This window comes from Dipteris shenzhenensis, chromosome 13, assembly GCF_047967505.1.
Source record: "Dipteris shenzhenensis isolate YYH24624 ecotype China chromosome 13, Dip_SZ_1.0, whole genome shotgun sequence".
In the NCBI taxonomy this organism is placed as follows: domain Eukaryota; kingdom Viridiplantae; phylum Streptophyta; class Polypodiopsida; order Gleicheniales; family Dipteridaceae; genus Dipteris; species Dipteris shenzhenensis.
The window spans coordinates 53,009,488-53,037,301 of NC_141608.1; the positions used below are offsets into that span (position 1 = coordinate 53,009,488).

Sequence of the window (27,814 nt, forward strand, 5' to 3'; positions counted from 1 at the left end):
TACAAGCAGGCTGTGGGATGCCTCATCTCTACTTGTGTAATACAAGGACAAACATTTACTATGTAGTATGCACAGTCCTAAGAATGAAGCATGTGTTCAGATACTTGCAAGCCACTTGGCCTTTTGGTTTTCTATTTCTTAGGGGGGGGGGTTTAACTCCAAGCGATTCAAATTGTGCTTGCGACTTTGATGCTAGGTAACCAAGTAGTGGTAAACTATTTATTTCTCAAACACTCATGCATTTCTTGGTTAAGTAACCTCATCTTATGAGGCTGAATATAGGTCAACCATAGTGGAGTGTGTTTGTCGGCCAATCTACATGCATCATTGGAGGAGCCTACTCCTGAGAGCTAAGAGTGCCATTGTTGTGGCACAGAATCGTATGTTTCATGTACGTAGGAAAGACATTGAGATACATTATCTCTATGTCAAGGAATGGTTACATAGGAGAGATCGACTTAGTCTTCTACCGTACACATCAAAATGTGGCAGATCTTTTCACCAAAGCATTACACATTACATTGTCTAAAGTTTGAGACTTTCTGCAAAGCTTCAAAATTATGGTCAATATTATACCTTGTACATTTTTAGCTTATTGCTACAAGGGGTGTTAGAAATATTAATCTCTAAAGGCATGGGCCAATGTAATAAGGGGCTAAGGGGCTAGTAGCACTTTTTCCCTTTTTAAAGTTACCACCAAAACCTGAGTTAGAGGTTGAGTTTGTGGGTGAGTTAGTCATCACACATGTTTTGACCCTAGTTAGGGTCCATCCTAGTGACTACCCTAGTGTACTCTTTCATTCTTGTTGCCATATCTCATTTCAGTTTCCTTCAGCTTGGTGTTCTCTTGAGACTCTTGCTTCCATTTCATTGGATGTGCATGTAATACTCCAAAAAGCATGCAATATTGGTAGCGTTTGTCACACGCAAGCATAATGCCTTAGCAATATATGGAAAGCATGCTACCCATGAGCTCTTGAAAACTTCAAAACTTAGCTTGCTTACCCTTTCATTGCCCTCACATGCTTGGATTGAGGATGAAAGTGAATTTGGCACGTCAAAAGGCAACCCTTAGGGAGGTGCAACTAAAGCTTGTGATGTACTCAGTAAGGGAAGTATGGGAGGGGAGCACCCAACTTGAAGGTTGCATTCAGAATCCTCAAGTAGGAACTCTGGTGTTTTCAAATGAGAGAAAATGAAATCCTTATTGAACTTCTGAGGCAATTAATTTTTCTCAGTTCAAAAGTAGACAAACGTGATGCTAAGGGCGTACTACTAGCGAGCTTGCCCTCGTGGTACTCTAAGATTGTCACTATCTTAAGAATGGATAATGACATACATTTTCTACATGCTATATCTATGTTTCTATGTGAGGAAAAACACTTTGAATCTTTGTCGTCAATCAAAGAATGTATGTATGCTATGAAGGCGAGAAAGAGAGTTACAAAGAATGGAAATTGAGATAGTCCTAAATGTCATTATTGCATAAGAGAGGGACATGTTGAGATGTTTTGTTACAAGAAGTAGAAAGGTGAGTAGGTGAAGATCACTTCGAGGGAATTGTGTACTTGAGGATTATCCAATCAAGAAAGAAATCACAGGTTCCGTAGACACAGAGGTTGATGATCAAAATTGGGCTTTCTAAAACTTGGGTTAGGATTGCTAAGGCTTTTAGTAAGTGTGCAGTCGGTTATGATGGCTTTGGCTCTTAGTGAGTAGGTCATTTTCTATTGAGTTTGTGTGTTTAGCTCAATGTCTTCCTTGTTTGATGGTACTTCTTATTGTTTAGGTTTGGTACTTTTATGTTACTCCACCATTTGGCATTAGGGGGACATGTTGGGGTTAATCCATCATGGGTGGAGGGGTGTAATCTGAACACACATGATTTAGGCAGTTTCACTAGGTTGATTGGCTAGTAGGACATGGATGAGGCTATTATAGGCTGGATAGCTTGACTAATGCATGAATAGCACATGGCATTGATTGGTGAGCCTTAACTAGTGGTTCCAACATGGTGGCTCGATGTTAGTGACCTTGGCTTCTACAAACACAGAGAAATGGTGATTTCATCTTCCTTTTTTATAGGCCCGCATGGTGGTTTGCTATATGTAGAATAGTCTTGATGAGAATTGTGTTCGCGGCCTTATTGTCTTGGAAGTATCATCTCGAGCATCTATTCACAACATCATAGGAGATCGTAGTAGAGTCCTTGTTGGTCACGTTGTAACTTGTATTAAATATTTTCCTGATTGTTATGGATCTATGTAGAGTTATGTCAGATCCTCCCACTCAAAATTGTAACAATATAAATGGATACCATTTGACTGAATTACTCATGGTTAATTGTATGTGTCTACTCTTACCTCTCATTGGCTTCACTCCCTTTAACATGTAGTTCCTTCGTGGTATTTGAGCTTTCCTTTATGTGCTCTAACACACAAGGATGCGGTTGCCTTCTGTGGAGCCATAATCTCTAGTAAGATTGGTCTCATGTTTGGGTATTGATAGATCAAAATTCAAGCTATTGGGAAGTCTGTAATACGTTTCATTGATGATACATTAGTCCATAGTGAAAGCTTTGTTGAACATAAGGAACACTTGAGAAGGTGTTTAGCACGTTAAGACAGGCTACTCTCTTTGTTAGCAAAAAGAAAATCATGTTCATGGTTAAGTTGCAATACTTGGGGTCCATTATAACTCATGATGGTGTTGAAATGGATCTTAAAAAGGTGTACCATTTTAGTATGGCCAATGCATAAGAATGAGACCTCTTAAGCTTTATAGAATACATATTAAATTCTTTTTTATACCATTTTAGTATAGCTAATACCTAAGAATGTGACAACTTAAGTTTTATAGAATACATATTAAATTCTTTCTTATACCACCTCACCATTGACTAAGTTGACCTCAAAACAATAGATTTTTAACATAGTAAATAGATCCCAAGGTCTTGTGTTCAAGATAGTTGATCCTCAAAAGCCATTTCTAATAGACCGATGCAAGTGGTCATATAGGAGGAGGGGTGTTACTTGAAAGAGGGAAGGCCAGTTGCCTTCAAAAGCAAGAAATTCTCTCCTTCTTGGAAAAATTAGCCAATTCACAAACAAGTCATATGTTGTTATTCATGCTTTAAATCATGGACACTTTGTTTCTATTAACTTTTATGATGTGATGTGGGATGATGCTCTATTGTCAATACACCATGGGTCCTTATTTTCTCCCTCTACATGATTGACATGATGATTGCATTCATTGAAGTACGTGATTACAGGTTTGACTCTTTCATGCTTTTGATTATAATTTACATGTTTTCTCGATTGATCATTTTTTTGATTTGCATAGTGACTGTGATTTTGATTTTGTCGGTGATAATTTCCTTTCCTTTGTAATCTCTTGTATTATGGTTTTTCTTATGTCCTCCTCATTTTGCTCCTTTCCACAATATGTTTCATAATATCCAAATTTATGAGAGTATTTGCATTGCATACTTATCATATTTCTTAATAGATTTCTTTTGCCTTGAAAGCTATATGTCCAAATTTATGACAATAACTGCACTAGTCACATATCTTGAAAGATTTTCTTTGCCTTGAAAGTCTCGTCTATCTAAAGAATTGTACGGATTTTGATAATTACCTCTTGAATGCAAATGATTATTTCCTTGATTTATATCTTTTTATTGATGATTTGATTGTTAGTGTTGATGATCATGACCACCACCTCTATGTGATAACCTACCTCCTCCTCTACCTTTGTTTGGGGTTTCCCCGCTTGTTTTTCCTTACCTTTCTTGAATTTCCTAGGTCCATAATTTCACCCAATAGAACTAATTGTAGCTCTTCTAGTGTTGGTACTCACTTTTTGAATGCCTATGCTTTGTACCTAGATTCTAATAACTTTCTCAAAGTCCATTGATGATGACTTGAACTTGCTACTTCAATTTAAGTGTTGATATATGTGATCGTCAACACATATGCATGTCCAATGTCAGTGCTTTGTCAAATCTTTGATTGATTTTATTCCCTAGTGTCAAGATTCTTGATGTCATTGATTTCATACACTTGACTATGTTCAATTATTCAAGCAATGCATCTCATGCATGTTGTTTGATAAAATGATATGCATATTTATCCTTTGTGTCCCAATCTTGTTGTGCTTGGGTAACGGTGTGCATTTAGGTAGACTCCCATCAACATATTCCCATCTGGGTTTTATTTTGTATTTCCATATACCATAGTTATTTTTCATGCTCTATTAAAGATTGTAGGTTGACGTTGCTTAATGTCGACATGTTTCGATGTCAATATGCTTCAATTTGGATCATATTGTGCAAAATATGTAGTGTTTGATAATGGTTTTGAACTTTTTTTTAAATAAATTTTTTGAAGGTTTTTTATGTTGAAGGTGCTGGCAAAGGTTGCATTCAATTCTCGCTTCAAATGACCAAGTAATGTTCACTTTTCCTGCCAAAAAAGGTTACAATTGGTCCATATTTTGACCTTGTAATAATGTCCAAGAGTTTTTATACTTGATGATTTGGACAATCACTCCCACGTCAATCTAAGAGCATTCTAACATAGGAAGGAAATAATAAGTGTAGGAATAATAAAGGTAACAAAGTATCAAAATTTCAAGATTTTATCATTGGATTTGAATTCCCCATCCAATTTTGGTTGTTTTGACTTAATACATGGCCACATTTTAATAAAAAGGAAGCTATCCCATTTTCAATAATGCCATTGGATCATGCGTAGACTCAAAGCAATCTCCCACGTAGCCTTAAAAATGGCATAGCTTCCTCATTTTTAATCAAAATATGGCCATATATGAAGTGAAAACGATTGGAAGTGGACAAGGAATCTAGGTTCCAAGGGTGAAATCTTGAAATTTCGATACTTTTTAAGTCATGTATTTATGCTTATTCTTCTGTACCTCCTTGCATTACCTAGTGTTTTTGCAAGCTTAATTTTGTAAGGTGAGAATTGAGTACCAGTCCGCATAGCTTTGCATTATGGATGGATTATGTGTAGCCACAATATGTTTGGTATTATCTGTATGAGCATCAAATAACTAGAAAGTCATGCATTGTAAGATTTGTGTTCATGATATACCTTCTAATATTGACTTGACCAAGAGTGTAAAGCGTTGAATGGCCCATAATCTCAAAAATATGAATAAAATAGTGGTTAAAGAAATTTAATGCTCAAGTACTTGTGCATGGATAAGAAAGGGGAAAGGCTACTACTTACAATGAAATATGCATTGTGGCTCTAAAGGTGCCCTCCTACTTTGTCTATGTTGGTATATATAGGGGATGGTTAATATTGAAGTATCAAAAAACTTCACAAAAATTAGGGACTGACAAAAAGCGCATGATAAAATGCTCGCAATAAAAAGATCACAATAAAAGTCGCAAGAAAATCACACATATAGATACGACACCCTACTACCTCATCACTAATAGCACTTGCAATTTAAAAAATCTATGCTTCTTCTTCCTCTTAACTCAATCACATGAGCTTCAATGTCTTCTTCTTCCAATGTCTTTGCTAGACTTTGAGGGCTTAATAACCCCTTTATTGAGTTTCACATCATAGTGCCCACTGAGGCCTTTTCAAAATACTATTGCTTGAGAAACGAGCCATTAAACTTGAAGTAAATAGATAGTGTAAAAGAATTGAAAAACCTCACTCAAGAGAGCAAGCAAAGACTCACTTAACAACCCTTTGCAAATGTTCAGTTGTGGAATCTCTCACACAGAAAAAGAAGAAGAAGAAGAAACGAAACATAGGGGAGGGAAACACATTCCCAAGGCACACAATCCAATCCCACACATTGAAACTCATAGAGTTTTAAAAATACAACACCCACCTCTCCCGCACACACTTAGCAAGAGCATGTAGCCCGAGGAAACTGGAGAACATAGATAGGAAATTGACACATAGTCAAGGGAGAGAGGGCTCACACAAAGTTAAATATGAAACCAAAAATGAGATACCTTCACCCTCACACATTTTAAATAAGGAATTCAAAGTAAAGAGAGGGGGATTAACACAAGATTTTGCTTAATCAGTCTTCACTTAGTGAATACATAGCTCACACACTCAACACATATAATGAAGAGGGAGGCAAGAGGCACTAGCGTGTAGGTTTTACAAAATGTACACTCATCTCTCTCACTAACAAAAGCAAATACGATACAATATATATTGAATTGTAATGTGACTACTCTCATGCAACCTTAGGTCCCTTTTGGATTTCTCTATGCTCCTAACCATTTACCCCATTGTTGAATCAAACATATCCCATGGAACAAAAAATCACCATCAAGGAAAAGGGATTTGTCCTCTGTTTTTCCAAGTTAATGGTATTTACTATCCCCATATGACCAATTTAGTGAAAAAAAACTTGTTTGGTTTAGAGAGTAATAAAAAGATCATGGTTGGTTGAATTGGAAGAGATAATGGATTTTAGTGTCTATATAGGCTAAGACATTTTTTTATATGGTAATTCTATCAATGTCTTTCACAATTTTTGTCCAACTTGATAGTCTTACCCGTGCTATATGCCCATAAATTTAGTGAAAATTGGTTGACTTGGTACAAAAATTACTAAAAAAGGCCATGGTAGGTTAAGTTGGACAAGAAAAAAGGATCCAATACTCTAGTAGAGCAAGATTAGTCCCATCAATTACAATGGCCTTTCACACAATTTTCCAAACGTCATGGTCTTTAGCCACCCATATGGTCACTTTAGTTTTAAAAGAAGGCTTAATAAGCATGACCAATTTAGTGAAAAAAAACTTGTTTGGTTTAGAGAGTAATAAAAAGATCATGGTTGGTTGAATTGGATGAGATAATGGATTTTAGTGTCTATATATGGTAATCCTATCGATGTCTTTCACAAATTTTGTCCAACTTGATAGTCTTACCCGTGCTATATGCCCATAAATTTAGTGAAAATTGGTTGACTTAGTACAGAAATTACTAAAAAAGGCCACGGTAGGTTAAGTTGGACAAGAAAAAAGGATCTCTTCTCTAGTAGAGTTGGTACAAGATAATATTCGAGTTCAGTTACTACCTTATAAGAGTTTTTCAAATTTTGACATAATCCTTGGAGTTAGAAGGTCAACCAAATTTAAGAGCAAGAGAGATATATCTTATCTTAGTGAGAGGATACCGTGTAAATGTGTACTTTGCAATGGCTAGGCCAAGTGAGAGGATACGATGTCAATGTATGGATTCACAAGGTAGTTTGCAACGACTAGGCCAAATGAGAAGATACCATGTATGGATTCTAGGGTGTAGGACAAGTGACAATGTAGTATAATGATGTCCCAATGATGATCATATCCTAAAAGTATAGTCTAATTAACCCACTTCTAATTCTAGAATAAAAAATTTCACATAAGGCCATCGACCACATTGAGATCCCCCCATACATGTTCTTATAGCATTAATGTTATATGACATTCTAGGATGAAGAAGGAATAATATATGGATGGCCTAAGGAAAAGAGTGGCATTGCTAATCATCCTCCTATCAGCCATAGGCAAGCAATGCTGAGAGGAGAGTGCACAATTAATGTGCACAAAGAAGGTGTACAAGGAAAGGAGGGTATCCATGATCATGAAGATGGATAGCCAAATGAGGTTGATTTGTGATGAGTTAATGGATCGATTGATACATGCATTCTATTGTGGATAAGATGTTTGAGTAGCCCTCAAAGAAGAGCTCCCAAAAAAATACCATGAGAGGAGAGAATGGACAAAGAGGCAAAGACTGAAAGATGACAAAAGGTTATGAAAATTGGCAAGTGCCATCTTGTACAAAGGGTGTAGGACATCCCTCCTAGCATTGATCCTCTTGGTCAAAGGGTCTAGAACATCCGTCCTAGCATTGATCCTCTTGGTCTTAAGTTTTACTGAATGATTACTGTCTTTTGGTGAGTAATGTTGTCCAATCCTATACACATTCTCTAGTATATTTCTAATATAGAGTTATTTAATCAATGTTGCCTCCATGTTGCTTGGCATAAGATTTCTTAAAGGCAATCCAATGCCAAACTCAAGTGTAGATCCAAAGGTGGTCGTGTTTTCCTGATCTGGAATACAACTCAATTCTTGCTTGTCCAAATAATAGTATCCTCTATAGAAAAGAGTACAAGGAGAAACACAATATCCTACATGCAAAGCATTGCAATATAGGTAAGACACACAAGGAGAGAAAATACCAAGGAAGCTATACATATTCCCATTCTACCCAACATAAGACACCTATTTGTTGTCCACCATTGGCCTAGCTTATAGATTGGCATGCTCAAAATGCTCAATCTTCGGCACTATATTATAGATCTATGATGACAAAAAGTTCGAAAGGCATGTGCAAAACCAATGAAAAGAGTGTAGAGGGTCCATAGCATTTGCCACTTGGATTAGTAATGGACTAACTGAATTCCTTTGTCTAATATCAACCTTTGGAATGCTAATGGACTATGTGAATCCCTCTGTTTGATAGCCCCCCTTGGATTGGTGGAATAGGTGAATCGTTGTCTAAAATCCACCATGACCAATACTATGGTTTACTAGCCATGGCTCATAATAATGAAGGGACACCTCATGTTGGCACTCATAGTACTAAGCACTCCAAAGTCCGAGGATCCTTGTCTTGCTTTATTAGCGGTCGAGTTGTAACAATTGTGGGCCAACAAATGGTCCATGACATTTCTAAACAATTAGGCATTGAAGGGCATTTTAAAGTGCACGGATTCGGTAGACCGTGTTCAATGGGAAGGGTAGTCCTAATGTGCACCCTAGCTTCTTTGATTTCCTTTCTCAATGCCTTGATAAAATACTCGTTTATGCTACCTAATATTAGCATTGTCTTTCTCATAGCTCATAGTTATGCTTGCCCCATGAGTAGCCCCAAATTGAGGTCCCTACACTCAAAAGGGCCTTAAGGAAAATGTATACAAAGAACATTTCGTCGAAAATACATTCCTATTGATCATCCTTGTAAAAGGTGTTTAAAGACTTTGAAAATACACTCAAAGGGCCCTCAAGGAAAACATGTACAAATACCGTCCAAAGTACATTCCTATTGATCATCCTCAAGTACTGGCTTTTCTGGACTTAAAATATGAGGAGCTTCCAATAATGAGATAGTGTGATTGGTTATAGAAATGGAAGTTCCTTTATTAGAAGCATCTAAAACTAGTTTATCTCTTAGATTTGATGCATATATTCAAACTTTCAGCTGTATCAATTTAGAATAGTATTTAGAAGCTTTCTTTGGAGGGTGTTTTGACTGTTGGAGAAAAACTATGTGGGCTAAAATCCCACAGATGCTACAATTGTAATCTATCTACAATTCTATTTTTATCATAGTACAATGGACCTATTGATTATAAATATGAATTATGGATGAGCAGATGCCTACTGCTTGAATTAGTGCTGATCCAGCATTTCAAAAAGCTATCACACTACGGCAAATACATGTACAATTGCAAATGGACCTATTGGTTATAAATATGAATTATGGATGAGCAAGATACCTACTGCTTGATTAGTGCAGATCCAGCATTTCAAAAAGCTATCACTATGGCAAATGGATTTATCTTTGCCGTCATTTCAGGGCTTGATTTCACAAATGATTGTACTTCAAAATTGCTAGCAATGCTCTAAAGTATTACTTAAGCTCTTGGAACTACTACTACAGGGTTGGCATTATATGGACGACTGCCCTGAAAAGAATCACATGAATCAATGTAATTGCATGCTAACAGTCCCAAAAAAGACGAAGATTTATCCATCATGTGAAGTATTCTCAATTCCACATTTGCCCTGTGAATTTTGCTAATACATGGAATGTAATAAAAAATATGTATAAAATGATAAAAGCTAGTATCAATCTCATACGTAATCCACAATAGCCACATATGTACCATATCTGCTTTGATGACCAAGATGATTCACTGTGACTACTACCATACTCCAAGCCTTCCGTACTATATTGCCCTCGTGAGAAAATCAACACACTTCTCTGCACTGTCACTTGTGTTCTTTGCTCAATCATAACCGGAGAGGTTTGTCACTTCCATCGAGTACTCCAAAGAATTTATGAGTGACACCAACAGGAACCTTAAGGACTTCCTGCTATAAAGAATTAATGTTACATGAGTTACTGTGAGCCACTGATGACCTTTTAGAAACCCAGTACAGCAATGCAATTATGCCGAAGGTTTCAATGGCATTGCTATTTTGATTTCTGTCGTTTTGTCATGGCTGTCAAGAGATATCTGCAAGACAAAACCCATGGACAACATTGAATTATCTCTAAGAGGACGTTGAATAAAGGCAAGGGTTTGTGCACGGACTTGGAACGCCTGTAGGCAAGCTTTGAGAGACACTTGATAACAAAGCTGAATCACTGTTAAAACAAATTTATGATATGTAATTTTTAATGTCGAGAAATTTTACAGATTCCCCATTTCTGCGCTTTCCCTATATCTATCCTTACACCATGAAACCATAGATATAAGCCAAGACCCAAAGAACTGAATCTTCATGGTGGACCCCAAGCAGCAATTTGAGGCAAATCAGAAAGACGCTTAAACAAGGCATCTGGTCTATTGTTAGAATAAACATTCAAGTTAAAGGGAACAGCTATGCAAACATGTTACGAGACATCTCTTAAGCCTCAACAGACTCCTCTAAATGAACCTTCCACCTAGGAGAAATATAAATCCTCAGGCTTGCATTAAGTTAAGCCATTACTGAAGCTCAATGGGAAAAAGAAACAAGGAGTCTTTTCAATAGAAAGACCCACCAGAAGGATATCCTCATCTGTACCAAAAGCTTTGCGAGCTTCGTCAAGCGCATTTGAAGATATCCGTCCATGTTCACTGCAAATGGGAAAACAAATCATCTTTGTATTCAAAAATAGGTAAATTTCAAGCCTCTAGCTTGTATATACGAGGCACAAAGCCCTTGTGACAACCTTGCACTAGCAGGGTCCCGGATCTCAAACTCGTCCACATCCATATCATAGCCACAGATTACGACATAATGACCTGCAAGCAACAGAAACTACTTAAGCAAGTGACAACCTGATAGGCAGAATGATAGAACACAACAATTATTCCTATCACTGTTCACAGTAAGTGCCTCTCCAAAAAGCATATGAAGCTCAGAGGGACAGCTGTGTATCAGATCAAATGGATCTGCTCAAGCTAGCTGACATATCCCCTTTTTACATTAGTGTGAATCAAATACATCTGAAAGCCACATCACTCAAATTCTTCTACCTATGGTCATAAATTGAAAAGGCCTTACCAGTATATCCAGTACTAATACCGCAGCAATCTGAGAGACACAGCTCCTCTAGCCAGGGATAACTGCACTAGGCACTCATACAAGATCCCAACTTTCCCCATGAGCCTTTTTTCTCTTGCAACCCTATTTCTATCAAATAAATGAATATGAAAATTCACTTCTCTTTTAGACATGAAAGATTTTTTAGTAGAAAATAATAAACAATTAGCTTGCATGAGGTCATCACACACCTAAGCTTTCGCTTGTCTACCAAAGCAATGACAAGGTACCGCCCAGATAAGATAAGCATTGACAGTTCTTGTGAAGTAATCGATCTCCGCTGCATCAACAAGTATAATGCCCCTGCTGCAGTTAAAATGTAATTTGCCACCGGCGGAACTTTGTTTTTCTTAATATTTTATCAAAAGGTGATAGAGGATTCATGTTTTGAAAAATTGCTGCACCTAAATCAAATAATCTCTATTCAAGGAAAGACATTTTTTTAAATGCACATTATTCAGATGTAAAATAAAGGTTTGGACTCTGCTAGGGGTAGCTGGCATAAAAACTGACATGCCAGCTACCCCCTGCAGAGATGTAGTCCAAACCTTTATTTTAGACTTTGCCATAATAACATTTACCTAATGCCTGGTAATCTGACTTCTACGCAATCTGGAATCTCCTAAGACTTAGCTACTCCCCCTAACAAAGCTTAGCCCCTAGTGACATTATTAAACTGTCACACTAGCATATTCTTTTAACCGATGGACCCACAAATCATTTGACTAGCAAGTTGGGGGAAGGGCCAAAAACTTGACAACCAATTCCAACTATCACCAGCAATAAAACTTCTGATTCACAACATCACACTCCTAAGCAGTGTAATGGTGCACATGAAGGTGCTGTGGGAGTGTGCAATATAGCCTCCTTTAGAAGTATCCTCCTCCAAGAGATGATTGCCATCGTCTTGCAAAGATGACCGTGATATTTGGCCTTAGTTAGGCTCATTGGTTTAGGCCAGCAGGGCCTAGATGTTTACATGATTGTCATAACAGAATAACACTATGAATAGGCTCTCTTTAAAAAATGTATTCAATTCCTTGTAACATTTGAAAACCAAGTCTCTCTCTCTCTCTCTCTCTCTCTCTCTCTCTCTCTCTCTCAGTGTTGCCGCTTCCCCCCCCCCCCTCTGTCGTAGCGTTGCCACTCCCCCTCTCTGTTAGAAAATACCCAACAGAGGGTACACGAGCGGAAGACTTATAGTAATGCCCAGGAGCTCACACAGTGTGTGGTGTGGGTGTGGAATCACAAACTTCTTTACTTATGTGCATACAATAGGTGTGCAGACTCATCAATAGACAATGAACCAACCGGATAGAGAAACCACCAAGAATATATATTTCCGTCCACAAATATGGACACAATACAAAAGAGACAGATCCAGAGTCCCACCAATGATGTGGTCCTCTAATCTTACCACAAGGTCCTTCTCCTATCTGCTGGCTATCTCTAGACTCGAGCCCGCGTGCTCCACCTTGAGCGTAAGTAGACTTTCCGTCTAGAATGATCCTCTCCACCTTCCTGTCTGGAAACCAGCCTAGGTGGGCAGCCTCCTGCAAGCTAGGTCTGCAGCACAAGGTACTTCTTTCTCCTCCTGACTATAGGCCCAAAGGTAGCCCTGCTGCTGCTCCTCCTGCTGGTGGATTGGCTGCTCCAGATGATGAATGAATGAGGCTAAATGGCCTCTTTATATAGGCCCCAGGCCTGCCCCAAAAAACCGACCAGCAGCATCATTCTGGCCGACCCAAACAGGCCGACCAGTCTGCTGGAAAACCGCCCTTAAAGGGCTCTCATTACAAGGGCCCTTGGCCCACAACACTAGGGCTTTGGCCCTCCTTTCAAGGCAGGTCTCCAGCCTATAAAAGGCCTGCCTCCTGCCCACTGACAGCCACAGTTTCTGCTGCAGATCTGGGCCTGCACATCCTGCCATATCTGCGCCTCTGCCAGGCCCTCTTCCCAGCCACGTGTCCTGCGCCGTACACTGCTGATGTCATCGCGCCCTGCTAGATCTAGGGCTTGCTGTCCCCGCCTTCTGCTCCTTCCACAGGTTCCGTCCTTTGCAGCTTTCTTCTCTTGTGAGGTGCTGCCCATGTGAGGTGCTGCCCATGTGGCAGCCCCCTCTCTCTTTCTTCTCTGGGCAGACTCCATCATGCATAGCAGGGACTAGCTACTATGACATCCCCACTGACGTCATCAGCGCCCAACAGTGGGTGTAGACCATAGTATAAAAATATGCTCTCACACATACAAATCCACACACCCACACATACTTGAGCATCCATTTATACAAAGTCTTCGTACTAAGTTTCTGTCGGCACTCCGGAGGTGAAGGGCAGGCTCAGCCATGATGAAGGCTAGCACTAAAGGAGAAGGCTATAAGGTAAATAACACTCACTGACCACCTATGCACTTGAAACGAAAAATCTAAATGCAAATGGTGGAGACATGCATACCTACACTTATGCAACCAACAAAATCCAAAGAGGAATTGATTACTTGCCAGTTTCAAATGGGACCATGGACAAGATCCATGACTTCATTCTTGGAGCATTGCAAGTGCAATCACATTACAAGTCTCAAAATTAAGATTTTGTATCAAATGTGGACCATGAAGCAGATCCCAAGTGACAACTTTCTACTTGCTACCTCTATAAAATAGATCATAGACAAGAATGATATGCCAACTTCCAAGATCATGAAGGGAAGACTAGAAACATAAGAACTGAAAGGCTCCACCTAGAGGAGAGATCGCAAGCCTCAACAGAGGCAACCATGCATGCATGCTTTTCAAGGATGAAGGAAGGCTAAAAGAGAAAGGACTTTTGATGGTTCAATATTGACAGCAAAGCAAGAAGCAAGAAGATTACAAAATCAAATGGCAAGAAGGAGACAGAAAATGCGCATTCGACTTGCTCATAAGAGGACGCACGAACTCTAAAGAAGAGATACATAAAAAGAGAGGTAAGCAGATCGCGAGTGATCCCAAAGAAGGGGACACAAGGGACTATGCATACCACATGAAGGACATAATAGAGGAACAAATGATTGATTGTGCCAAGGCCATCTATGAGAGGCAAGGGAGCCCATGGATTCAAGATAGGAAGGAGCTCCAACTTTTCACCCAAGAAGATATAGAGAGGCATACAGAGGCTGCAAGGTTTAATGCTGAGACGATCAAGTGGGCACGTGACAAGGTAAATCCTCTAGGTCACAAATATGTTTAACTTTGCCATAAAACAAGGACTCCTAGAATACTAGCAGGAAAATTACCTGGCATCCTTGTGTAAATAAAAATGAGAAATTTGTTATTACTTAGCCCTAGTATGGCCTTGTAGGCTAGTTAGGGCATTTGGTCATGGTCAACAATTGACTTTGGGACCATATGGTGGTTACTCTTGTACTTTCTTCTTTATCCATTTGCAAGTACTCTCAGTTTCTTTAGCTGTTGTTTGCTCTCTTGCATTCCACTCACATTCCATTGCTCCCCGCACTCAATAGTGGTATCAAAACAGGTTCTTGCTCTTGCCTACATTCCCAACTTACTTCTTGCTCTGCTTGCTTGGACCTTCAGCTCAGCTTACCAAGCAGTTTAATTTTTTCAGCCCATAGCGTCGGGTAGCCCCAACTTCCGGTGGCACCTCTCCCACAACCATACCTTGTGTAGTTGTGTCTACTTAGCTCTCAATACTTCAATGCTACTGTACTTGCTCACTCTGGCTTGCAACTTCTCATCTGCTATGTGTACTAATCGTCAAATCATCCATATAGTTCAGGGTCGTCATCAAGTTGTCCATACAATAGCGTCGTATAGATTGTTTTTGAAGCACCGTTGAGCACAGCCGCACAACGCCATCCATCAAATCGACTAACACATTGTTATTTTTTTTTCAAGAAAGGAACCTTCTATTAATGCTTGAAAGACTTTATACAAAACAGCAGCCCCGAAGGTGCTGAGTATGGAAAAAAATCAGGAAAATGCTGAAAGAAAAACCGGCCTGTTCTAGAGAAACCCAGCTCACTGCCTAGGGAATCTCTGATACTGTGGCTAACAGCCAAGTGGGGGCTATACAACCAGTGAATCCCTCGCGGAGTGAAGATGTAGAAGACTCCTGCAGGCCAAGCCTTGCAGAATAGAGCACGTCGCTCAATAGAATCAACTAGCACATTGTTGCTACAATCGTAGTACCTACTTGCTGACACTCCCATATAAGGGATGTACAACATATGTGTTGCCACTTAGTACATGAAAATAATTTGTCCATACAATCGTACGGACGTCCATGTCTGCACGGAATATTTTACCGTACAATCATGTATCACGTCGCCCATACATTCGCACGCACAAGTCTACCACACGCCCGCACAATCTGCGATTGAACTTTTAGCATTGGACTGAAAATTTTTACGCAACGAGGCATTTGGCAGCTTTTTTGGCATCTTGCCACTCAGTGTGAGTGAGAATTTCAGACATTTGCTATTTTTTCAATATGATTTGACATATTTTGGGGTTTTTTGACACAAGTGACAGTTTATTGCAAACATCACATGCTGGTACAGTGACATTGAGCAAAAATTTCAATTTTCCCTCTTTTTAGGCATATTTTTCTTTTTTAGAAATTTGCGGCTTTTGCACAATTGACACTTGCAGTTATCCCCTTTGCCTTGGGGTTCAATTTCAGGTCATATCTTGAGCATTTGCAGGGCAGGTTTATGCTTTTGATGCATTCACATTTGCACATTCCGTGCAATCAGATCTTGCATGGCAGTCTTTTGCATTTGGCTCAGTGTTTGAGCAGCCTACTTGACATTTACACTCGCAAACCTTTTGCTGTCATTTTTGGATTGGCATTTGCAGCTTTGCCGCTGCTACTGCCACATCTAATTCATCTACCAATGTGGCCACAGTGCCTAAACAGATATGTTGGGATCAGAGAGATGCACATGTCCATGCAGTGATTGCTATGAATAGCAAGAGGGTTGTTATACCTCAAATTCACCTTGCAAGAGAGCTAAGGCTGCATGGGACACTTGTCTATCACATTCAGAATGAGGCCAATATTGCCTATCTGCCCAGGCAACTGGATAATGTTAAGATGAACGAAGGAGACAGCATAGATACCTGTCTCACACAGGTCAAGGACTTTAGAGAGAAGCTCACTAATGTTGAAGAGATTGTCCCAAGTGCACAGGTAGAGTCCACGACACTTGATGGGCTCTGACTCATACCAAGGATTTACTACGATATTGAGGTTGGTGGCCATGGGTAATCCCAACCACTATTCCTTCGATCAGCTCGTTTCCCTGCTCCTATAGGAGGAGCAGAGTCATCAAAACAGGCTGCTTCAACTCATGCAAATCAGGCGTTTGCCATAGAGAGGGAAAGACAAAGGAGGGACAAAAATAAGCCCAAACCTTCATCTGGCACCACATCATCTTCAAACCAAGTCATGACATCTCTAAGTGCCAGAAGTGCATTGCTTCTGTTAAGAAGAAGCAACAACAGGGAGAGCAGGGAGTTGCAGTCATAAAAGAACCAGCTACCCATGATCATAGCCATGACAAGCAGCACATTTTGATGAGTGGGCATTTGTTGTGACATGCCATTACAATCCGTCATTGGATGCTTCAGTTTTATCACTTTCAGATTCTGACTCAGACAGGTATTTTGATAGTGGTGCTTCAAAGCATATCACATCCTGCAGACATTTATTTTAGACATTAAGTGATGCTCCCTAGGGGGGCATTGTCACTTGTGCAAACAATGCCTCTTATCCTGTCAAAGGGTTGAGGTTATTATGTGTCAGGGGATACAATCACTGTTTTGCAAGTCTTGTTTGTTCCATGCATAAAGAAAAATTTGATTTCCATCTCAGCACCATTTCTACCAATGGCTTCAGGGTTGTCTTTGATGGTTATCTGTGTGTCGTTTAAGACAATCGGCATAATAACTGCATTGTGCTTACTGAGACACTTTCACGGGGGCTGTAACAACTGGATGCATATGCAAACAGCCAGCTATTGAAGCTAATACGCTGGCATATGCTGCTGAATCTGTCATTTCAGACACATTTATGGCATGAGAGGTTGAGGCACCTCAATTATATAAGTCTGGTCAGATTGCATTCATAGTATAATGGATGGAGGCAATTTTGGACAATGCTTATCTTCCGTAAGAAAAACAAACTATGAATTTTCTTTAGCCTCTCTCTCTCTCTCTCTCTCCTCCAAGTCCCCCTCAACTCCTTCAACATCCACCAGGACTCGGTACTCTACAGTTGCGGCCATGACACCCTCTCCATACGCACAGAATTACCAACAAGAAGGCTCAAAACGGCCCATCCTCGGGCAACAAGATCAGATTTTTTATCTGCAGCAGGCAGTGAGAGAGCTATGATTGGAGCTAGCAGAAGTAAAGGCCTGACTTCACATCTCGGAAGGGCCTGGTAAGCAGGCAGTAATTGATGAGGCTGTAAAATCTTGTAAGGATTCCCCCCCTACCCCGCAGCTAGTCTGTACAGAAAGATCTTGTTCACACTGAAGTACAAACTACTAGGAAGGAAGTGTTTGTGGAAGTGGACAACAAAGCAAGCAAGTCTGATATCTAAGCAGAGATTAAAGAACACGAAGCTAGATGTGATAATGCGCTGAAGATTAGAATAGGGGGGCTCCCAAAAGATTGGTACAAAGAGCAGGATACATATAGTGAAATATTGACAAAGATCAAATCAAGTTTGCCCAACATCGAATGGGTGAATGATGATGAGCAGGATGATGACGACTCCAGGCCAGCTTCTATTTTACACTATAGAGGTCATGCAATCCTTTCACTGAAGTCAAAAGATATGCGGATCAAGCTTCTTCAACAATCTTACAAGCTGAAGGGCACCAAAGTATGGATAGCAGAGGAGCTTACACAAACCCAACTCAAGATTAAGGAAACTGAATTAGCTAAAGTCAGGGCTGCCAGAAAGGATGGAAAATGGGCAGTTTACCGTGAAGGGGTAGCACTAATCAGAGAGTTTAAATCAAAACCAAAAGACTCTCAGTCTTAAACTGATGTATGACTGTTTACTCTCCAGAATATCATGTAGGTACTCTAAATAATTGGGATTGCTTTTGCACTCCTTGGGAGCTGCCATGTGCCCTCCCTAAAGCAGATGTACTAGAGGGTTTCTTGCTGTCCCATAGACCTTTAGGTCTCTAGTGGACGTTAATAGACTTTCTTTCTTTCTTTCTTTCTCTCTCTCTCTCTCTCTCTCTCTCTCTCTCTACACAGCATTAGGACCTGGAACCAAATTGGGCTGGACCCCCTGTAGGTTCTTTATTTCACAATAAACGATTTATAAAAGTTCCAGATCTGCAGCTCACAGGCTGATTACAAAACGTGAGAAAATCAGACACACAATGGGAGATGAGCTCCCCTCTCGTGGCAAGTGCAATGTAACATTATTCTAGCCACTATCTAGCTCAGGCCTTGGGTTGGGTCTTTCCAAGCCTTCCAACTCCCATGGTCACTGCTTCTTGCTGAGCCAAGAAATACATGAATTGCCAAGCAAAAAACAATTGCCAGTATGTGACACTCTGGTGTCGGAACATCCTGCCCAGTCACTATCCGTGTAAGCATGCATGGTAAGTGAACCCTGATCACCGTAGAAGAGGGCTAAATCCTGAGTGCCTCTGATATATCTGAAGACTCTCTTCACTGCCTGCCAATGCTGTGAACTGGGCATGTGCATGAATCTGCTGAGCTGAGATACTGCATACTGCAAGTTAGGTCTGGTATGACATAAATAAATAAGGCATCCAACAGCCTGCTGATAAAGAGTGATATCACATGGTGGGCTCCCATCATGAGCTGAGAATTTGAAGCCAGGGTCCACTGGAGTAGAGATTGGCTTGCAATCCTCAAACTGAAAACGATCAAGGAGCTGTCCAATATACTTGGACTGAGACATCATGATACCCCCCTCAACATGAGCAAACTGATTGCCCAAAAAATAATGGAGCCGTCCCATGTGTGACATGTCAAAAATCTGCTGCAAATCAGCCTTGAAGGCTGCAATTTGCTGAGTATCTGGGCCCGTGATAAGCATATCATCCACATATAAAATTTTGTCATCCCTGTTCTACATCTAGGATTGGGCCATGCTGAGAGGAACATCCACCGTGTTGGGGTAGAAGGTCACAACCGACTTGTAAGCCCTGATAAGAGGACCCAGGGCTTGATGCTTGTGTAGGAGACATAGGTGAGAGGTGTATCATATGGGCACAACCTGTAGATGCAATATGGACACATGGACATGGCAAGAGAGCTCCTAACATGTGCAGCGTGCTGGCTGCCACATGGGCTATGAGAGAAGGGAGATCCATGGTCTGCATGTAAGGCCACATGGGCAGCAAGAGAAAGGAGATCTATGGTCTGTATGTAAGGCTACGCAGGCAGCAACAAGGTGGAAATGTAGGCAACCTAATAAGCTCAGCCAGATGGGCTGGGTGCACAGAGAGAAATGGCTACAAGCATTGCCCATCATGATTGCATGGATGGGCATTAAAAGCACAGCTCTAGCGGCATGAAGGCCAGATGGTTGAGAAATGTCTATCTTATCCTTTTCCAGCCGCTAAATTTGTAGAACAATTGTTCTTGCCTCCTTTCTCGTTCCTTCTGCTGACGACTTGAGTGCTCACCTTGCGGCTTACTCTTTCCTGTCCCTTCCAAATCTGGTATTCCTGAGTATGGTTTCAACTTTTGCTACTTCATAATCTGTGGCTTACTTTTCCAGTCCCTTCCACTTCATTGGGAGCTTAGAGTATAGCATCTGAATATCTCGGTACAATAACTATCCAGGTAGACTGGATCATCAATGAACCAGCTTAAAGATGCTTCAATAAGTGGAGATAACAAGCTTCAAAGAAACAGGAATGAGAAATGGAGCAGCTGAATTAAGCTCGGAAAAAAGACTAATCATATCCAAGAGTTTTCTTTTAACATCTCGCAACAAATGAACATAAGACTTTTACCAAAGAGGACATTCACCTGCACTTGAATGCCAACATGTGGCGCTTTTTCAAATAGCTTGTTTACACGCTCACCATCTTCTTCCATGTTTTCCTGTCGAAAAATTTGATTCAATTTTGTCAAAAACAGCACCCCAAAGAAAGCATGCAAAGCAGAAATTATCTCACAAACGGCAATTATCTCAATAATGGTATTCTATGACTCTTTGTATTCTATATGCTTGCTTTTTAAAACACTCTTATATATGCTAATCTTGGAGGCATGTCAGTAAGCAAACTAATTATCATTTAAAATGGAGGAGAATGAAAGTCTAGGACGCATACAATCTTGAAAAAAAGGAAGCATTTCATGAGAACAACACACACAATACAGATGTCTTGAAATGCTTATCAGAATTTTATTTGTCCTTTACTTATAACTCATGCCTGATATCCTTTGCAACTCTCTTTCAGCAGCCTCAAACCAAGCACTGCAGCATTGTCTATCCTAATTCCAACGTTTGCCTATGTCAGGTGTCAGCTTTTATGCAGAGAGTGCATCGCTCGATTAGTTAAAACTGCCTCCACTTCAAGAGCTTTGGTTTTTTAATGGTTGAAGCACTTCTTGAATGCATTTGACAGCACATTTATGATACTAGGCTTCAATGGTGTGAGGCTTCAGCATGAACCTTCATGGCAAGCATCACTGCCACATTGTTTGCTTGATGAGTCATGTGCTCGCCATACTTTAGCACCATTGTTTTCACCCAGTACGAAACGGACTTACATTGTGTGGATTGAGGAGCATGAACAGCGACTACAGCAGCTAATTGCAAGTTCTCCTAGCATGCCTACCAAAGACACTGACATCTCGTATAATGCACAATCCCGCAAAAGGGATATACTCTTCAAGCAATTGCAAAAAACTATATAGAATGAGAATGGCCAACACAACAAAAGCAGTCACATATAATGTCATTTCTCCTTCTCTTTGCCAACCAGCTCAAACCATCGCTAGACCCTGCAATACTCTAGAGTAAACACTCGGTGAAGGCCAGCAAACAAGAAAGACCTAAGAAAAGGAAAAGAGCTGCGAGCTCTGCACAATTCTTGTATGCAAGACGACCCCTAGATTTCTTAGTGTTTGCTGTAGTTGTTTGACATTCCATTGGAAATTGAAGAAGCTAGCTGCAACATTTGTAATCAACAAGACATGATAACTCTTGACATCTCCTTAAAGCAAAGAAGTTTGTGCTCCTTTTCTTGGTACACGTACGCAAGAACAAGCTCCAAATACTTTGACCCTGCATCAAAAACCAAACACACATGCACGCTTATACCTAGATGAATCCAGGAACATTCCCAAACTCATCCTCTAAAAACACAACATAGTGCAGTTTCAATCTCATGAGAGTCACTCACAAGGTTGAAAACCATAAACTCCATCATGCATAGCAGGGACTAGCTACTATGACACACATGCATGCTTAATGACATTGAGGTCTGCCTGGTGGCACTCAGAATGACCTTCGCCCAAATTCGTGAATTGACCTATGATGGACAGTTTGACTTGCGTTGAAAGCGTTGTAAGCATTTTCCCAGACATCGATCGAGCACAAGTGCTCTCACAGTGTTCCTCACAAATGGTGCCACAGGAATCATTGAAATTAAACGAAAACTCGAATATGCACACGAGTACATGAGTGGCCTCAAGCGTCCAACTTTGACAATTCGAGCATTGCATAAACAACTTGACAACAACGAAACAATGTGCAAGTAAACCCTGCCTAGATGGAGTACATAGCGACCTTGCAAGCATCACAAAAACAACAACATATTGAGGCACTAAACAATTCAGCTAACACTTTACAACAAGAGTTTGAAAGAGCTACTCCAGTCCATGGGATATACACTAGCCAACAAGTTGTTGACTTTGAAGACAAACCCATAGTCATTGCTCCGTCTGAGGGATCCTCACCACTTAGCATCTTCAAAGACAAATTATGTGAGGAGCTAGCATGTCAAGCATTGTTTTATGGGCACAACACGACTACGACATAACTGAGCGCGCCACTTATCAAGACATAGCACGATGGGAGCTCACTAATGACACAGACGCTTTGCTATGTCAAAAGAGAACCTCTTTTTCAATCAAATTATGGTCCGCCAAGTACCATCCGCAATGTGGGTTCGCATACAAAAAGGCCAATTGAAAGGGAGTTCACAAGCCAAAGATGCTTTGGTGGACACAAACGTAGAAAAACTCGAATATTGCTTGAGAAAATATGAACACGTAGAACACTACCTCTACCTGCGAGCTACACCTCCAAAGCCACCTCCCCCGGCTCTGCTCTTATAATATGCCTCGTCCAGCCTGCTACTCGGCCACACGAACGTCAAATGTAGGCCATCTTCACCCAGTTCTAGTGATGCCCTTTGGGCCCTGGTATGTACCTTGTAGGCATAGTTATAGGCACTTAGTTTATTTTGTGCCTTTTATGCCACATAGGACACTTAGTCCTATGCGACACCTAGGACACTTAGTCCTAGGGTCTAGCTACAAGTACTATGTACTTTCTTCTCATAATACTCTAGTTTTGACGTGACAGCTGATATCCTTCGACTCTTGTACCTTGTACTTGCTCTCTCGTTTATCGATCCTACAATGGTATCAAGGCTTGGTTCGACTTGTATCCTGCCTCCAGATTTGCATCCACTCCTTCATCCGTACAGTCCCCGTACGACTGTACTGACACTCATACACACAGCCTGCACACAAGACATACAGCCGTACAGAAGGCCCCGTACCTGCTCCATACTGTGTCGTACACTTTCCGTACAGCCATACGCTTTGCTTTGTACTGTGCTTTGAACCTATTCCGTACATTGTATCTGCGTTTCGTATAGTTACGTATTTGCTCCATACATCGTACCTGCTCCGTACAGCCACGTACTTTCATCGTACATTGTACTCGCGACGTACATCGTACTTGCTTCGTACGTTGTACATACACTGTACATTGAACACTTGTACTGTCCGTACACAGCAGCTGTCCGTACAGCCCGTACTTGTCCCGAGAGTTCCGTACAAGGTTTGGCATGTGTGAAGTCATTTACAAGACTTTGGCAAAATTTTGGGGCTTTCAATACCTTTCATCTCCTCTAGTTACAACTTCTTGCAAGAACACTAGAGATTTGGGATTTGGTCCACAATTTCTTGTTTGATTGCAGTATATTTGGGTCAGATTTTGGGTCAGATTGCAGGATATTGAATCACATTTGCAAGACATTGGGTCAGATTATCCTACATTGGATCACACTTGCAAAAATCTCAACAAAATTTGGGGCTTTTCTGCATTTGCCCTCTCTTTGGCCTATTGCCCCTCATTAAATTTGGAGCTTTTACCAGATTTGCTGTTTTTTTGCAGCGAACATTGCCTGACACAGTCACATGTGGGTCAAATCTGCATTTGCCCTTTGATTTGGGTTGGAAATTTGTTGAACATTTATTTGCAGATATTTGCTGTCATTTTTGGACAGCCAGCTCTTTGCAGTGATAGCCTTGAGGCTTTTGGGTTTTCAGGTCTTTTTCAGGGTATCCCATTTGCAATGGCTGGCAACAATCATGATCTATTTGGCATTCTTCGTGAAGATGATAAGTTGGATGGCACCAACTATCGGATGTGGTCTTATCTCATGAAACATATTCTTGTTGCAAGGCACTTTTGGAATATTGTTTCTGGGGTTGATCTGAGGCCAGCCAATGCTACAGTGGTTGCCTCTACTGCTGGTCCCTCTGCAGAGGGTACTCCTCCTGATGCCTTATCTTCTAGCACCCCTGCTGCTGCTCCCCCAACTCAGGAACAATCAAGATGGGATGCAAGAGATGCAAATGCACATTCTTATATTGCTTTATCATGCAAGAGAATCATTATTCCACACATCCGGTCTTGCAGGACAGCAAAGGATGCTTGGGACAAATTGGCTTCTCTTTATCAGATTTGCAATGAGGCATGTGTTGCATTTTTAAGAAGGCAATTGCAGGAAATCAGTATGAATGAAGATGACTCTATGGATGCATACCTGACAAAGGTCAAGGACCTCACGGAACAACGTGCCAATATTGATGAGGTGGTGCCAAATTCTCAGCTTGTCAGTACCACATTGAATGGATTGCCGGATACATATCAAGGGTTTGCTACAACCCTTCGATTAGTGGCCATGGGTAATCCAGACCACTACTCTTTTGATCAGCTAGTCACATTGCTTTTGCAAGAAGAGCAAAGTCGAGCTAATAGACAAGCTATTATTCCTGATCATGCATTTGCTTCACAGCAGACAGGAAGAGACAAGGCTTCCAAGCCTATGGGCAAGCCTAAATCTGCGCCTAACAGTGGCAATTCCTCCAATGCATCTAAAAATACAGCAAATAAGTCAAAGAAGAAAAGATGCAACTATTGTCGCAAGCCTGGACATGACATTTCAGAATGCAGGAAGTGCATTGCTTCGGAGAAAAAGAAAGCAAGATTGACAGTTAATGCCTCACATGCAATTGAATCCCACGAGCCAGCAGATGCTTCACATGCACATGCTCTTCAGGATGATTGGGCATGGACTGTCCATTGCTCATTTGATCCCTCCAAAGTTGATGCACTCTTTACTGCTAATGATGCTCAGTCTTGGTATTTTAATAGTGGTGTTTCCAAGCACGTCACATCTTGCAGACAGTTGTTTCATTCCTTAGCTAATGCACCTCGTGGGGAAACTGTCACATGTGCTAATAATGCCTCCTATGCTATAAAAGGAATTGGAGATGTGCAGCTCACATCCATTTCAAGTCATCCTGTCACTTTGACAAATGTTCTCTTTGTGCTTGGAATTGAAGTCAACTTGATTTCGATTTCAGCAATTGCCACTTCAGGTTTCAGAGTGATTTTTGATGGAATGCTTATTTGCAGGTTGCACCGTTCAAAAAGATCTCCAAAGGTACCCAGATGAGGAAGTACAGAGCAGGTCTCACTCCAAGAATTCAAGCAGTAGTGAATGCTTTGGGGGCAAAGAATATTCAAGATCTTATGCATTCAGCCTCAGTAGCGAGTCTTGTGCCGCTACAAGATCCATCTACAGTGCCATCCTTGCATGCAGGACGTGCTGATAAAAAGAAAACTGATTTTCAAAAATCAGAAAAGAAAGAGTCCCCTAAGGCTGAAAAGAAAGGGTTTCAATCCCAGAAGCCGAGGGGTACTCAGTTCTCAAAGACCTATAAGGGCAAATCTCTATTTACCCCTGAACAGATAGCGGAATTCCGTAGAGATGGGAAATGCTTCAGGTGCGGTAAAGAGGGGCATGTGGCTGCCCAGTGCCCAGAAAAGCCTTCAACATCGAAGGGAAAAGAGGCAGAGAAGCCACGAGGACCGCAAAAGCCAATGGCGGGGGGAATTCCTGATATACTGGGTCATGCTTTGAACCCAGAAGAACGAGAATTGCTGCTATCATGGGGCAAAGTTAGAGACCAGCAAGCGCTAATTTTATTTGATCCAGGGGCTACTGATAATTTCATATCAGAGGATCTAGCCCTGAGGCTGGGAATAAAGACGGAAGAGCTAGGCAGGGCTTTGGATGCCGATCAAATGTTTTGTGGGAATCCTGTGCCAGTTACTCCCTTGATAGGGAAGCTCCGTCTACATGTTCAGAGTTATGTGGATCAGGAAGACTTCTTCATTTCTCCACTGAAACATTATGATGTAGTTTTGGGGATGCCTTGGTTTCACCGCAAGGCAGTGAAGTTGACTCTTCCTGAAAGAGTGCTGGAATTTGTGCATAGGGGGAAAAATCAGCGTGTAATTGCCAGGAATAAAGGGGACACTATCCCCATTGTATCTGATGTTTCATGTGGTAAAGCAATAAAGTCTGCAATTTCTGCGTACATGGTTTTTGTAAAAGAAAAAGAGACTGATATGTATGCTGAAATGAATGATGCAGACAAAGATAAGTTTCAGTTTTTGGTAAACTTTAAAGATTGCTTTTCTGATGTTTTGCCAGGGGAATTACCCCCAGAGAGACCAGAAGATCATCAGATAGAATTAATGCCTGGTAGTGAGCCACCAAACAGACCCCCTTATAGAGTCAGTGCGACTCAGAGAGAGGAGATTATGGCTCAGGTACAGGACTTGCTGTCCAAAGGCTTGATTCAGCCCAGCTCGTCTCCTTTCTGTTCCCCTGTACTGTTAGTACAGAAGAAAGATGGTTCATTCCGAATGTGTGTGGATTATCGCGCACTGAACAAAATGACCATCAAGAATAGATTCCCTATTCCGCGTATTGATGATGTCTTGGATCAATTAAATGGAGCTTCAGTTTTCAGCAGGATAGACTTAAAGAGTGGCTACCACCAAGTGAGGATACAGCCTCAGGATGTGCACAAGACAGCATTCCGCACTACATTCGGGTTGTATGAATACTTAGTGATGCCTTTTGGGTTGACAAATGCTCCAGCCACATTCAATAGAATGATGGATCGCATCTTCCGGAAGTACAGGCATTTTACGGGTACTTTCTTTGACGATATCTTAGTTTTTTCTAAGACAGAGGAAGACCACAGAGAACATCTTGCTATAGTGTTTCAAGAGCTGAGAAATCATCAGCTCTATGCAAACAGCAAGAAAAGTGAGTTCTTCTTGGAAGAAATCCACTATCTGGGGCATATAATATCCAAGAATGGGATACAAATGGATCCAGCGAAGATCCGTGCCATTCAGGAATGGCCAGAGCTCAAAACTGTGCATGAAGTTCGAAGCTTCTTAGGCTTGTGTTCTTACTACAGAAGGTTTATCAGACATTTTGCTGATATCGCAGCTCCATTACATGACCTCACTAAGAAAAATGCAGCCTTCACATGGGGATTATCACAGAAGAAAGCATTCAATACACTCAAGGAAAAGTTGACTACAGAGCCTATCCTGGTAGTTCCGGATCTGTATCAGTCTTTTGATGTGGATTGCGATGCTTGTGGAGAATGTGTTGGGGCTGCATTGCATCAGAATGGTCATGTAGTAGCCTATGAAAGCAGACGACTTCGGGATGCGGAAAGATATTTAGGAATCTATGAGAAAGAGTTATTGGCTGTAATTCATGCCATCCATACATGGAAACATTATCTTTTGGGTGCAGATTTTACTGTCAAAACAGATCACCAAAGTCTGAAATACTTTTTGACTCAGACCAAGCTTTCAGAGAAGCATATGAAATGGGCAAACATGCTGTCAATGTATCATTTTCAGATTGTCCATACCCCAGGCATTCGGAACAGAGTGGCAGATGCCTTGTCCCGAAGACCCCAGGTCAATAATGTAACTATTGCATATCATCAGGACCTGGAAGGCATGAGGGAACAATATGCTCATGATTCTGATTTTGGTGAAATTTTACAGCAGATGCAAGAAGGAC

At 40.9% G+C, this 27,814-nt stretch overlaps 1 protein-coding gene across 7 annotated transcripts in view; it reads right to left on the minus strand.

The window, feature by feature from the left end:
• Positions 1 to 9,815: 9,815 nt before the first annotated feature.
• LOC147895574 (guanylyl cyclase 1) overlaps positions 9,816 to 27,814 on the minus strand; it is a 37,050-nt gene continuing 19,051 nt past the window's right edge. For 5 of the 7 annotated variants that reach the window (XM_087383385.1, XM_087383384.1, XM_087383386.1 and 2 more), the window contains 6 exons: positions 20,409 to 20,483; positions 11,566 to 11,654; positions 11,336 to 11,397; positions 11,001 to 11,073; positions 10,830 to 10,905; positions 9,816 to 10,299 (listed from right to left, as the gene is read on the minus strand). In XM_087383385.1, coding sequence (XP_087239511.1) covers positions 10,231 to 10,299; positions 10,830 to 10,905; positions 11,001 to 11,073; positions 11,336 to 11,397; positions 11,566 to 11,654; positions 20,409 to 20,483 — 444 coding nt within the window. In that variant the 3' untranslated portion in view covers positions 9,816 to 10,230. Of the gene's footprint in view, positions 10,300 to 10,829; positions 10,906 to 11,000; positions 11,074 to 11,335; positions 11,465 to 11,565; positions 11,655 to 20,408; positions 20,484 to 27,814 lie in introns of those variants that run through there. The other 2 variants (XR_015541957.1, XR_015541956.1) reach the window with 2 other exon arrangements.